This window comes from Leptopilina heterotoma, unplaced genomic scaffold (assembly GCF_015476425.1).
Source record: "Leptopilina heterotoma isolate Lh14 unplaced genomic scaffold, ASM1547642v1 Lhet_17, whole genome shotgun sequence".
Taxonomy (NCBI): Eukaryota; Metazoa; Arthropoda; class Insecta; order Hymenoptera; family Figitidae; genus Leptopilina; species Leptopilina heterotoma.
This window is the reverse complement of record NW_025110886.1, coordinates 429,683-443,818: the sequence shown is the minus strand read 5'-3', so window position 1 is coordinate 443,818 and position 14,136 is coordinate 429,683. Positions and strand designations below refer to the sequence as shown.

The 14,136-nt window shown below is 21.7% G+C and overlaps 1 protein-coding gene across 15 annotated transcripts in view; it reads left to right on the top strand.

Annotated features, from left to right (window-relative positions):
* The window catches only part of LOC122499658 (transcription factor 12), a 231,710-nt gene extending 218,979 nt beyond the window's left edge, over positions 1-12,731 (top strand). For 6 of the 15 annotated variants that reach the window (XM_043608121.1, XM_043608124.1, XM_043608126.1 and 3 more), the window contains 6 exons: positions 5,041-5,194; positions 5,661-5,750; positions 8,608-8,694; positions 9,832-9,977; positions 10,400-10,554; positions 12,042-12,731. In XM_043608121.1, coding sequence (XP_043464056.1) covers positions 5,041-5,194; positions 5,661-5,750; positions 8,608-8,694; positions 9,832-9,977; positions 10,400-10,554; positions 12,042-12,086 — 677 coding nt within the window. In that variant the 3' untranslated portion in view covers positions 12,087-12,731. The remainder of the gene's footprint in view (positions 1-5,040; positions 5,195-5,660; positions 5,751-8,607; positions 8,695-9,831; positions 9,978-10,399; positions 10,555-12,041) is intronic. The other 9 variants (XM_043608123.1, XM_043608122.1, XM_043608127.1 and 6 more) reach the window with 7 other exon arrangements.
* Positions 12,732-14,136: the final 1,405 nt, after the last annotated feature.

The following is a 14,136-nucleotide window of genomic DNA, read 5'->3' as shown; positions in this document are numbered from 1 at the left end:
CGCATTTTCGCTTTAATCGAGGTGATTCGTGTTTTAAAAACACTTTTTTCCAATTTAGACCATTTAGAGACACTAGTTTAAAATTTAGGCCAATTTACGGAATTGCATGATTTATTGTCGTAAATATAATGATTTTTATGACCAGTGGTCAATAAAGTGCCCATTATTGCCCTGGGGCAATAAAGTGTACTCGCAGGTCAATAAAGTACCCATTATTACCCTAGGGCAATAAAATGTACTTTATTGACCGCTCACAGGTCAATAAAGAACTTATTATTACCCTGGGTCAATAAAGTACTCATTATTGCCCTCGGGTAATAATAAGTACTGATTATTGACCTGAGAGCGGTCAATAAAGTATATTTTATTGCCCTAGGGCAATAATGAATATTTATTATGTTGGAAAATTAAAAAAAATTCTCGTCAAAATTACAATTATCTTGTATAAATTACAAAATTCTTCTCTGAAATTCAATTATTTTCAAAAATTTTAATAAAATTCTTGGCATCAATTATTTTCAAAAGTAATAAAATTCTTCGCATAAATTCAATTATGTAGAAAAATTGTTTTAAAAATTCTCATTAAAATTTCAATTATCTTTATAAATTACAAAATTCTTCTTTGAAATTCAATTATTTTCAGAAATTTTTTTAAAAAAATTCTTGTCAAAGTTTCAATTATTTTCAAAAGTAATAAAATTCCTTGCTGAAATTCAATTATATTGAAAAATTTGAAAAAAAAATTTCGTTAAAATTTCAATTATCTTTATAAATAATAAAATTCTTCTCCAAAATTCAGTTATTTTCAATAAAATATCACGAAAGAATTCAATTATTTTCTAAAATTTTAATAAATACTTTGAAACAATTGAATAATTTTTTTAGTTAGTAAAATTATTTGCAAAAATTCAATTATTTTGAATACAATTTTAATAAAATTTCATGAATGAATTCAATATATAAAAACTTCTTAATAATATTTTTCAAAAAATTCAATTATTTTCTCAAATTTTAATAAATTCTTCCAAACAATTTAATTTTTTTTTTGAATAGTTAAATTCTTTTTTAAAAATTCAATTACTTTCAATAAAATTTTACGAAATTCAAAATTTCAATTATCTTTATAAATAATAAGATTCTTCTCTAAAATTCAATTATTTTCAAAAAATTTTTAAAAATTCCTCACAAAATTTCCATTATATTAAAAAATTTTCCTCGCTTCTCTAATTTTTTAATATTTACTACTTCAATAAAATTTTTCAAAAGAATTAAATTATTTAAACAAAAATTTTTAATTTAATTCTACCTAAACCAGGGTGTCTACTAACCGGGAATTCCGGGAAAACCGGGAAATAACCGGGAATTTTATTTGACCGGGAAAAACCGGGAATTAGCCGGGAATTTTATACCGAACCGGGAATTTTTTCACAAAAATTAAAAAAGTTTTATTATTTTAATTTGTTTTTAAAAAATCAATTTTTATTTCAATTTTTATAGATATTTATACTGTTCTCTAAATTTAAGTTAGTTAAAAATAATTAATTTGATGATAAAAAATCAGTTACCAATTCAAATATATTATGTAAATAAATTTTAAAAAAATTATGGAGTTAATAGAAATATTGTGAAATTCGACTGAAAATATGTAATTAAATTTGTTAAAGAAATTCATTAGAAACTTTTTAACAAATAGAATTTTCAAAGTATTTTAATTTAATAATTGATTAATAATTGAATATTATAAAGAGTAAAATTCTAATGTATTCATGTTTCTTACTCCGAAGATTAATAATTAAAATTTTTATTAGTTATTTTAAAAAAATATACATACTTAAAATTGTTTAATAAAATTAAACTTTCGCAAAATTTTTTTTAAGTCTAAAAAATAAAATTGTTGTAATTTTTCAATTCTATTGTTTCAAGATAATTGAATTTTTCTAAACAAATCATTGAAATTTTTTTACTTTTTTTGAAAAATAATTGAATTCTTTTAAAGAATTTTATTTAAATTTTTCGAAAATAATCAAGGGAAGTTAGTGACCATAATTATAATTTTATTTTTGAAATTTAAAGTCCCTCTTACAGTTTTAAATCAATTTTTTGCTTCTAAAAATTATACTATTCTATTATTATTTAATAATTATAATTATTAATCTTCTCTTAAATTTTTATCATTTCAAATTTCTGAATGTTCAAATAAATGATATTTATTTATTTCTTGAGCAAATTAAATGTTTATTACATATTAAGTAAAGAATTAATTATTGCTGCTTATTATTTTCAAAAATTTTAATAAAATTCTTCACAAGAATTAAATTATTTTCATAAATAATAGCATTCTTTGGAAGGATTCAATTATTTTTATAAATAGTAAAATTCTTTGCAGAAGTTCAATTATTATCAATGTAATTTTAATAAAATTGAAAAATCCAATTTTCAATTATAATTATAAAGAGACAAGATTATTTTTAAAAACTTGAAAAAATTCTTTGTTTAATTCAAGTATTTTCCAAGTTTTTAATTAAAATTACTGAAAAAAACATTATTTTCAAAAAATTTAATGATTTATTTATGTTTGAAATCAAATTTAAATTTAAATTTGATAAGAAAAAAAACCGGGAAAAAATTAGGATATAGCCGGGAAAAACCGGGAAATAACCGGGAATTTTGTTAAACGAAAATAGTAGACACCCTGTAAACATTTAATTTTTTTTATAAATAATAATTTCACTGGAATTCAATTATTTAATTTTTTAAAAATAAATTTCTTCGCAATAATTCCATTATTTTCATAAATAATAAATTTTTTTACAGAGATTCAATTATTTTCATAAATAATAAAATTCTATTAGGAATTCAATTATTTTTATAATATATAATAAAACTCTTTGCTGAATGTCAATAATTTTTAATACAATTTTAATCGAATTTCTCGAAAAATGTAATTATTCTTAAAAATTTTTATTAAAATTCCTCGAAAAATTCAAATTATTTAAAAATTTGTTTAAGTTCTTTATGAAAATTCAATTTTGAAAAATATTCAATTATTCAGCAAATTATTTTTTTTGCATTTTATTTGTATTTAAATAATTGAATTCTCGTAGAATTTTCAAATAGTAATTGATTTACAATTCATAAAATTTAGTTAAAATTTTAGATAATTGAATATTGAAAGCATTCTGGGTGTAAATTTTCAGAAAAAATTGAATTTTGCATAATTTTTAAATTGAAATATTTGGAAATTTGAATTTTTCCAAAACCCGGAGATTGAAAATTTAAATTGTGACTCGCTTCGAAAAAAGGTATCTAAGAAAAAAGAGGAATAAAGATAAAAGTAAAAAAATAAATAAACTATTTATTAATTTTTGCGTTTCAAATTTTTTTCTGTTTGTATAATTTTTTTTTACTTGCTCTAAAGCGGCAATTTTTATTTATTCCTCTTAATCAGAGAAGAATCTCATAGAAACACTGTAATCTGTGCTAAATCTCTAAAAGTTGAAAATAAAAATGTATTTGCAAGTATTCTATAAATTAATCGAAATTGTGTGAGAGAGAGAGATGAGATGGAGGAAAAGAAATAAATTTCTCAGTTAATGATCCTTTAAATGGAATAAATCTCTAACAGTATTATAGAAACTGATAAAAAGCCATTTAGAATCGATGTGAATGAGATTTTCATCTCTTGTGGATTTTCCTCGTACGAGTGGCGCCATCTACCTTGACCCGAAAAACAATCGCCTTCGCATGTTCCGGTTTGACAATTAGTCGCGTTACTCGCAAATAGATCCACTATCTTTGCCTCTAAATTTAATCATTTTTTTTTGTTTCTCGCGAACAATTTTTAAAATTATTTTCAATAAAATTTTTTTTTTTTTTTTTTTTTTAAATTCATTTTTTAATTCATTTGTCAAAATACCAGACAATAAAAAAAATTCTATTCAATTGAAATTTCTATCCGGAAAGTGTATTTTAAACTTATTTTACATTCAAATATGAATCATTCTTGAAGAAAAAAAAAACTTATTCATATTAGCAAACAAACGGATGAATTTGTATTAATTCTTGCTCAATATTGTCGCGGCCAAAGGGGGAATTTATCATTTGAAACAAATATTTCGACAGAACGTCATGAAATCGATGCAGAACCTTCACTTTTTGAAACAGATTTCCCTCAATATTCAACATTCCCTTGTCTGATATTCCGTAGAAAATGACGAAATCTATTTTTTTTTTTTTTTTTTATTTCTTCGAGAAACTTTAAAAAAAATTCACTTTTGCATAATAATAAGAAGGTTTATAAAATCGTCTATCAGCACATTATCCAAGTGTCATGACAATAACGTTTGCAATGTCTTGGTTGTGCGGTGATTTATCTAATATTCCCTTATCGGGACATTTTCCCTTCTTTCTCGCATGATCAGCATTGAGGAATATAAGACAAGAACACCTGGAATTTCTATTTTTCTCTTTCGATTTTGCGCTTGGGAAAAAAGTGATTGTTCGATGACGCTCTATACCGCGAATAGAATATGTGGATCAAACCGTATAATCTGCGGACATTATCGTGAAATCGAAAAATTAGAGAAACAAAAAAATTAAAAGTACAGGCCTTGGATTATTATTTTCAAACGAAATTTTTAATAAAATTTCACGAAAAAATTCAATTATTTTTTTAAACTTTGTAAAAATTAAATCTATTTTTAATAAAATTTTACAAAATAATTTTATTATTTTCAATAAAATTTTCAAAAATCTTTTTGTTTTGATGAAAAGTGTTGAAAAATATCAAGAAAAAAAAAAATGGAATTTTTTCATTATTTAAAAATGAAAAATAATAATTTCACAAAGAGAGATAAATTTTTCATTATTTTAAATTCGAAAAATTATTTTTTAGATGAGAAGTGGTTTTTTTTATATTATTTAAAAAAAAAATATCTTTTGATCGTTGACCACATTTTGAGAGGCAATTTTTTTTATTGTTTATCATATGAGGTCTAATGATTGCTTTTTTGAAATGAAACTCTGATATTAATTGTTCAGCAGAATATATTTCTTTAGAAAAAAGAAAAGAGCCGGCAGACAGTAGTGGCGGCGAAACAAAACCCTCGAGCAGTGAATTGTCATCTGGAATCATTGGCGGAGCGACAGTCAATTCCACCTCCCAAGGAAAAGGAACAAAGAGATCGCGAAGATAGTAAGTATCCACATAATTTCATTCTCATTCATTTCTCTTAATGACATTGAATGATTTTTTTTTTAATATACTATTTTTCCATAAACAGTAATCGCCGTAAGGAAATTTATTGCTAGTTTTTTATTTTTTTGTTTTAATGAAACAATTTACAAAAAAAAATTTTTTTTAAAGGAAAAAATGAACATTTTTAAAAAAAGGGAAGAAAAATATCTTTAAATAATAAAATTTCTTTAAAAAATTTATTATTTAAGTTCTAGAAATATTTTTTGTCGTTAAATATTAAAAAAGAAAATTAAAAAAATTTGAAATAAAAATTAAAGTTTAATAAGGAAACTTTTTTACAAATTAAAAAAAAAAAATGTAAAAATTGACAAATTTGGAAAAATGAGCTTTTCTTACAATAGCGATTGCTTGATTTATGTGACGATGACAATTTGAACTAACCTCGTATTTGTTTTAATAATCGTTGTTCGAGCGCCGATGAAGATTGTGACGATACTGACAACAAAGCGGTACGCGAAAAAGAGCGCCGCCAAGCCAACAACGTTCGCGAAAGGTTAGTGAACACACGCAATGCGCACTTTAATGCATTTTTTATATCAAAAAAATATCCCTCTCCTCCTGAATTAATCCTTCAACAATTAAGGCCCAAAATTCTTGAAAAAATTCCTATTTTTTTTTTGTTTTTTTATTATTTTGTTAATTAACATTATTTTTTTCAAAAAAGTTTGATAAATTAAAACTTTTGATTAAAGTTCAGCTTTTAATAAAATTTCAGATAATTAAAATTTCCGTAGTAAAAAATTTTAAATTCAAATTTGTTTAAAAAAAAATTGTGTTTAAAAATTCGGTTCAATAAAAATTCACGTCAATAAAAATTTTATTGAATAAAAATTCTATTCAATAAAAATTCTATTTAATTAAAATTCAATGAAATAAATAAATTAAAAATAATTAACAATTAAACATAATAAATAAAATAAAAAATAAATAAAATTCAATTAAACAAAAATGTAAGAGAATAAAAATTTAATTGAAATAATAATTCGATTGAATAAAAATTTAATCGAATAAAAAATTTACTAAATAAAAATTCGTTTTAATTAAACTTTTCTCAAATAGAAATAGAACAAAATTTCATTTGCTGAAATTTATTTATTTAAAAACCGTAAAATAATTAATATTATTAAAGAATCCTTATAGTTGATATTCCTCTCTTCTTATAAAATCCAATCCAAATTACCTGTTGCACTTTCAAGGCCCGTATTCAAACGTCAATATTAAAATGTCGCTGGTTATGGACAAAAGTTGAGATAAATGACGATTTGGCGTTTCTCATCCTTCTAAATCAGTCTCATTTTAATGTGGCTGGGAATTGGTCATTAAAGCATGCTCTTCTTTTCTTATTAGAAACCCCCCCCCCCCTTTTTTTTTCTTCTTTTCCCACTTTCTCTATCACTGTTTCTTTCATTTCTGTTCTTCCTTCATCTGCATTAATTTGTTGTATTTTTCGTTTAAATATATTTTTTATTTACTTATTATTTATATTTAAATATTTAAATATTTATTCATAATTTTTCATTAACTATTAATTAGTTATTAATTATTATTTATTGTTATTAATTATTAAATTATTAAAAAATTATTATTATCAACTATTATTAATAATTAATTTTTTTTATTAATTATTATGAATAAATTACCATTTTGTTATTAATTATTATTAATTAATTAATTAATTAATATTTTGTTCTTAATTATTTTGAATAAAATTTTGTTATTAATTATTATTAATTAATTACCATTTTGTTCTTAATTATTTTGAATACAATTTTGTTATGAATTATTATTAATTAATTACTATTTTATTTATTAATTATTTTTAAATATTTATTAATTATTTATTTAACCTACTTATTTGTATTATTTATAATTTATTTATTCCTAATTTATTCCGTATTTATTTTTCACTTTTTTTTAAAAACAAATTAATTTAAATTTTTTTTAACAATAATTTATTCTTTTATTTATTTTATCTCTTTTTAAAACTAATTTTTAAAATTAATTTTTAAAACATGTTTAGTTTCACTTTCGAAAATTGTCCCTTTTTCAAAAATCTCCCTTTTCTTTTTCAAAACTTGTTATATTTTCATTTAAATTTAAATTGTTTTTTTATATTTTTTCTTTTACTATTTTTTTAAAACAGTAAATTTTTGAGAAATTTTAATCCTCTTCTTTCAGAAAATTTTTTAGTTTTTTTTTCAAACATATTCTTTATTATTTTTACAGATAATTTTACGCATTTGTAGGATAATTGTATTTTTGTATTTTTTTCTAATCAATTTTTGTTCTTTTTTAAATTACAAATATTAATTTGTATTTTTAGTTTTCTTAATTAAAAAAATCTGTATTTTTAGTATTCTTATTTAAAAAAATCTGTATTTTTAGTATTCTTATTTAAAAAAATCTGTATTTTTTGTTTTCTTTTATTGAAAATCTGTATTTTTAGTATTCTTATTTAAAAAAATCTGAATTTTTAATATTCTTATTTAAAAAAATTTGTATTTTTTGTTTTCTTTTATTAAAAATCTGTATTTTTGTTTTCCTTTTTAATTAAAAATATTTTATTTTTGAATTTTATTTTTAAAAATATATTTTTTGTGTAATTTTGACCACTTTATGGGTAATTTATTTGAGTTTTTTTCTTTTTCTTTTTTTTTGCAGAATCCTATAATTTTCCTTTTTCACCAATTAATAATTAAAAAAAAAAAGAAATGTGAAAAGAAACATGAATTCTGAAATTTTTTTTACTTTTCACTTTGTTTCCTGAGAATACGGGCCTTTGTCTTTGTTCTTTGTATATGTATTTTTTTTCTCGAAACTGAAAATCGTGCGTGTGTTCACTTAGAATTTTAGTGATTTCGAAAACTTCAAAATCGCTCAAATCAACGATTTTAATTTTCACAGTTTCATGAGACTTTATTAATTTCTTAGTATGCGGACCACTCGTCTAAAGAATTTTTTTTTCATTTTTTATACTTATTTTTATACAATTGTTCACAGATTTTTTTTTTTTTTTTTTTTTTTTTTTAATTTACATTCAACAATTCAAAATTTTATACTTAAAAAATATGCTTACCTTCAAAATAATAAGTTTTCTTTTCCAAATATGAAAAATTTGTTTTACTTTCTTATTTTTTATTATAAAATTGAAAAAGCTCAGAAAAAATAAAATGAGAGAAAAAATCAAAAATAATTGAAAAAAGAGTAAAAATAAATAATTTTTTTTTGAAATTTTAAAATATTTTTTTGAAATTTCTGTTTTTTTGTTGAGTGGTCCGATTTTTAGTGTAGATGAATTATGTGTTGTAAACCCGGTGATTAATCGAGCATTTGTTATTGCGCAAATATTGTTCAAGCGCCGAAGACGAAGACGATGATCCTTCAACAAAGGCTCAGAGGGAAAAAGAAAGACGACAGACAAATAATGCTAGGGAAAGGTAAGGATTCAATTAGAAAGGTCCGAAAGAAAAAAAAAATAATTTACCGAGCGCGAGATTAATCAACATTTTTTTTTTTTTTTTGCTCTTCTTAAATTTCTTTTTCTTTTTTTTCTGCGCGAAAATTTATTCGTTGGCCCGTATTCTACGAAAAAAAAAATTTAATATACGAATTTAAAAAAAAACAGAATTCCTGTTCTTTCTCTCATTCAAAAACCCTTATTTTATTCTTTTCATTCTATTATCTTTTTTATTCATCTCTTCTCTCTTTTTCTTCTTTTTTAAAAAATAATTTTTCAAAAAAAAAAATTTTTAATTTTCACGTTATGAAAATTATAATTAATTCTTTTTTCATTTATAATATTTTTACGGTATTTATACATTTTTTTTAAAGAAAAGTTAAAAGAATTATTAATTATTAACAATTTATACATATTATGTAAAAAATTGTTATTTACAATAATTTATTTATAATAAATTATGAAATTAAGAAAATAAATTAAATTCAAATATTTTAATTTTAAATAAATTATTTTAAATATTAAATAATTTATAGTTATTTAAAAATAAAATAAATATAAATAAATTATAAATATACTAAAGTATTTTAAATAATTAATTAAGTAATAAATAATTTAGAGCTATTTTAGTATTTTTATTGTAAATAATCAAGAATTTATAGTTTTTGTACTTATTTTTATTATTAATTTTTATTTTTGTTAATGTGATTGATTTAATCAACTAGATAATTATTGTTTATTTATTATAAATGTTTAGAATTAAATTAGTAATTAAAAATTGAAAAATATTTTTTTGAGAATAATTTTTTTTAATTAGAAGTTTAGTATTTAGTAATTAAAAATTGAAAGATATTTCATTGAGAATAATTTTTTTCCAAACTAGAAGTTTAGTATTTAGTACCCATTTAATTAGTAATTAAAAATTGAAAGATTTTTTATTGAGAATAATAAAAACTAAACTAGAAGTTTAGTATTTAGTACCCATTTAATTAGTAATTAAAAATTGAAAGATTTTTTATTGAGAATAATTTGTTTCTTTACAAACTAGAAGTTAATTATTTTTCTAATTTTTAAATGAAGGAGAAAATGGAGAATAATTTAAGAAAATTTTTAACAGGATACGTATTAGAGATATAAATGAAGCATTGAAGGAGCTCGGCAGGATGTGTATGACGCACCTGAAGACGGATAAACCTCAAACCAAACTAGGAATTCTCAACATGGCCGTCGAAGTCATTATGACATTAGAGCAACAAGTCAGAGGTAAAAATTTCATTCATTCATTATTTCTCCTGCGTTTTTTAACCTTTTTATCATTTTCTTTCACAAATCGGTCCATTTTTAAAAATTTTTTTAAAATAAAAAAATTTTTTTTATGTTCAATGAATAAATAAATACAATGTGAAATATTATTATTTACATAATTAAGGTTATTAATAATATTTAATAATTATTATTAAAATGTTATTTTTCATTAAATTATTAAAAAAAAAAAAAAAAAAAAAAAAAAAAAAATTACATTATTGTTAAATTATTATTTGTTTATTTAGTATATAAACGGGCTTATATTATTATTATTATTATTATTATTATTTTTTTTTTTTTTTTTTACATAGAAAAAAACTTGTAATTTATTTTTTTTTTTTTGCGAAAATGAGGGTTAATTTATTGTGATTGCTTTGCAGAACGAAATCTTAATCCAAAGGCAGCGTGCTTAAAAAGGAGAGAAGAAGAAAAAGCGGAAGATGGACCGAAATTACCGGGACATCTGGCAGCGCATATAGGTCATCCACATCCACATCCGCATCCACATTCTCAAGCTCCCTTCCCTGCGATGCCGGTTAGTATACTTATATTTCTTTTTTTCCTCCATCTTATTCATTTCATTGAAGGTGAAAAAAAAAATTAATTTTTTTTTTACCTTAATTTACTAAGAGTTTTTTTTCTAAAGTCTTATTTCAATTTTTTCTCCTCTTCCATTAAAGTCTTTTTTTTCGTAACTTTTTTTTTTGCTTACGGTTAATGCGGAAATGCTTTTGCTTACAGGAGATTTTTTTTTTGAAAAAATTCTTCTCTTTATTCAATTTAAATTAACTTTTTCATTTAAAAAATTTTTTTTTTTTATCATCAACTAAATTTAAATTATTTTAAAATTTTCATATTTATATTCATATTTAATAGAATTTTAATGTAAACGAAATTTTCATTCAACATAATTTTCTTTCTTTTGTTCCCGAAATTCTAAAATAATTTTTCTTTTTTTTCTCATAAAATTAATGTAGTGAAAATAAATAAAAAAATTTTCATAAAGAATAAAATTAAAATTCTCATAAAGAATAAGATGAAAATTTTTATAAAAAATAAGATGAAAATAATAATAATTGAATTTTTCCCTGAATTTTCTTACAATTTTTCAGAATATTTCAATTATTTCGAGAAATTTTTTAAAAATTGTACTAAAAATAATTAAATTCATTCGAAAAAATTTATTGTTTATGAAATAAAATTGAATTCTTTCGATGAATTTTATTAGAATTCTTGCAAATAATTGAATTACTTCTGTTCCATGAAATTTATATGAAATTTGGAACAAAATTTAATTCTTTCGATGAATTTTATTAAAATTGTATTAAAAAATTAATGGAATTTTCATAGAAAATTTTGATAAAAACTTTTGAAAAAAATTCAATTCTTTCTTTCAATTCTTTTTTTATTAAATTTTTTATAATTATTTTAATCTTTTCGAGAAATTTTATTAAAATTGTATTCAAAGTAATTGAATTATTTCAAAAAAAAAGTTAGTAAAAGTTTTAAAAATAATTTGAATCTTTTCGAGAAATTACAATATAAATATATAAATAAATAAATATAATTAATATTTAATCAAATTACAGTTTCGATTTTAATTGAATTCGACTTTAATTTTAATTTAATTTTAACTGAATTCGACTTTATTTTTAATTTAATTTCAATTTTAATTGAATTCGAATTTAATTTTAACTGAATTCGACTTCAATTTTAATTTAATTTTAACTAAATTTGCCTTTAATTTTAATTTTATTTTATAACCGAATTCGAATTTAATTTTTAATTGAATTTGACTATAATTTTAATTTTCATCTGGTTTCATTATAATTCTCATTTTATTAAAATTCTTTCCGCTATTTAAATATTTTCTCAAAATAAAAATTCATTAAAATTCTTTTTTTTCTAAAATCCCCTTAAATAAATTCTTTTTAAACCCTCATCTCAATTTTTTGTTTTCAAAAGCATTGATAGAAAAATAAAGAAAGACATTTTAATTATTTATCGTATTTTATTTTTCAGGGTCCGCCACCTTCTCTTCAGCACAACTCGTCGCAACCGCAGTAGCAGCGGCTCGTTAGTGGCGTTATTCTGTGTTAAAAAAAATTCGTGTGCGTCAGGTCCAGTTGCAGCCTGTACAGAACTCTCGACGTGGCCAGAGTTTAAAAAAAAACATATATCTTTTTTTCTGGAAAAAACTCCTGCCTTCTTCTCGGCGAAAAAAAGAAAAGAAAATGAAAAAAAAACGAGGAATTATTGCATTTTATATATATAACAGAAAAAAAATATATATAAACGGCAAGAAGAATGCATATATATATAGATAAATAAAAAAAATATATATGTGAGTATACATATGTAAAGCATAGCAAAAAGGACACTTACTCTTTCCCCTCTAAAAGAAAAAAAATGCCACCGAGGCCAAAAAAAAAAAAGATTCTTGTACATTGAGTTGAAAATCAGTTTTTTGTGATGTGTCGGTGGTTTCATCCCCCCCCCTCTTCATTGTGTTCCGGCAAGGCGCGAGAGTGTGCATGCGAGAGAGAAAGAGAGAAAAAAAAATTGACATTAAATGAAAAGTCAAGAGAAAGAATGTCGTTTTTAAAAAAAAGAAAAATTAGTGTAAATTTCGTTGGAATGTTGAATCTCGCGTGATTACCGAACCGGCATCAAATGACAATAAATAAGTATTATTCGTAAAAAAAATCGAAATTAACACGTTTCCTTCTTTTATTTTTTCTCATTTTTTTTTTTGGGACATATCAAAAATAATGACATGGACAAAAAAATTTCTTTTAGCGATGGGACTTTGTTTCTGTTCAGAAATTTTATTTCCTTTATATTTTTCTGTTAATATATAATAATTAATAAATATTATTACTAAATAATGTGGTAATTATTATTATTATTAAATATATAACGATAAATATTATCAAAGGAAGAAGAATTCTTCCTTAAAAGAAAATTATTAACAATAAATATTTTCGTATTATTTGATTAACCGAATTTTTTCCATCATATGTGATATGATTTTTATTTTTTTACGCACAGCGACAAAAAAGGAAAAACATTTTGAATAATAACATTAAGTATCTATTTTTATAAATTCTTTATTCCCATCGCTAAAGGAAAATCGATCTTTTAAGAGAGAAAAAATGAAAAAGGATAAAAATTCCTGTTTCATTTTGCGCGTTTCCGCAGGAATTCCTCGTGTGAAAAAAATACTACTGAATGTATATGGCAATTTTTTATTTAGACATTCGAAGTGCAGAGAGAAGATAATTTTTTAGGCGAAACCTGCGAAAGACGCGCACGATTGTAATAATAATAATTATAAAGATTATAAAGATAATTGTAATGTGCAAATCGAAAAACAAAGCCTCGAGGCAAAAAAAGCGTTTTTCAAAAACTCGAGGATCCACGACAAAGACGAAGACAATTTTTTTTGCGGTATAGTTTGTAAAACAGAAGCATATTAATTAGTCGACTCGGTTGATAAAGAATAAAAAAAAAATATGATGATATACATACGGAAAAAAATAATAATACTGTACTGTGCTTAATTGTAAAAGTGCAGCAGCAGCAGCGGCTTCAAATTATTTTTATAAATAGTGCGAGAGACTAAAAATATGGTTCCTCTTTCGAGATAAAATAGCGCGACTCATTTTTTTTTAGATTTCAGTTTACTCTCACTTTCTTCTTCATCTTTTTTTTAAATATCATATTATAGAGTATATTATCATTATTATTATTATCATTATTATTCTCTACTCGACTAGGAAATTCAACCTTTTTTTTGCGATTCTTCACATTTATGAAAAAGTACACTTAATTTTTGAATAAGCGTTTTTTTTTATTTTTTTTAATTTCGAGCGTGAACTGATTCCAATTAATAAAGAGGATTTTATTATTGACTCTCGAAGAAATTTTCCTTTTTATATTAAAAAATCAAAAAAATATAAATTAAATATCAACGTTTTTAATAATGATATGTAAAATTTTAAAATAAAATTTTAAAAGTAAAAATCTTGTTTTTTTTTAAATTATTATTTTTATTTTTTTTTCATTTATTTTTAATTATTTTACACTCAGGAAATTTTACTGTCAAAGTAAATTT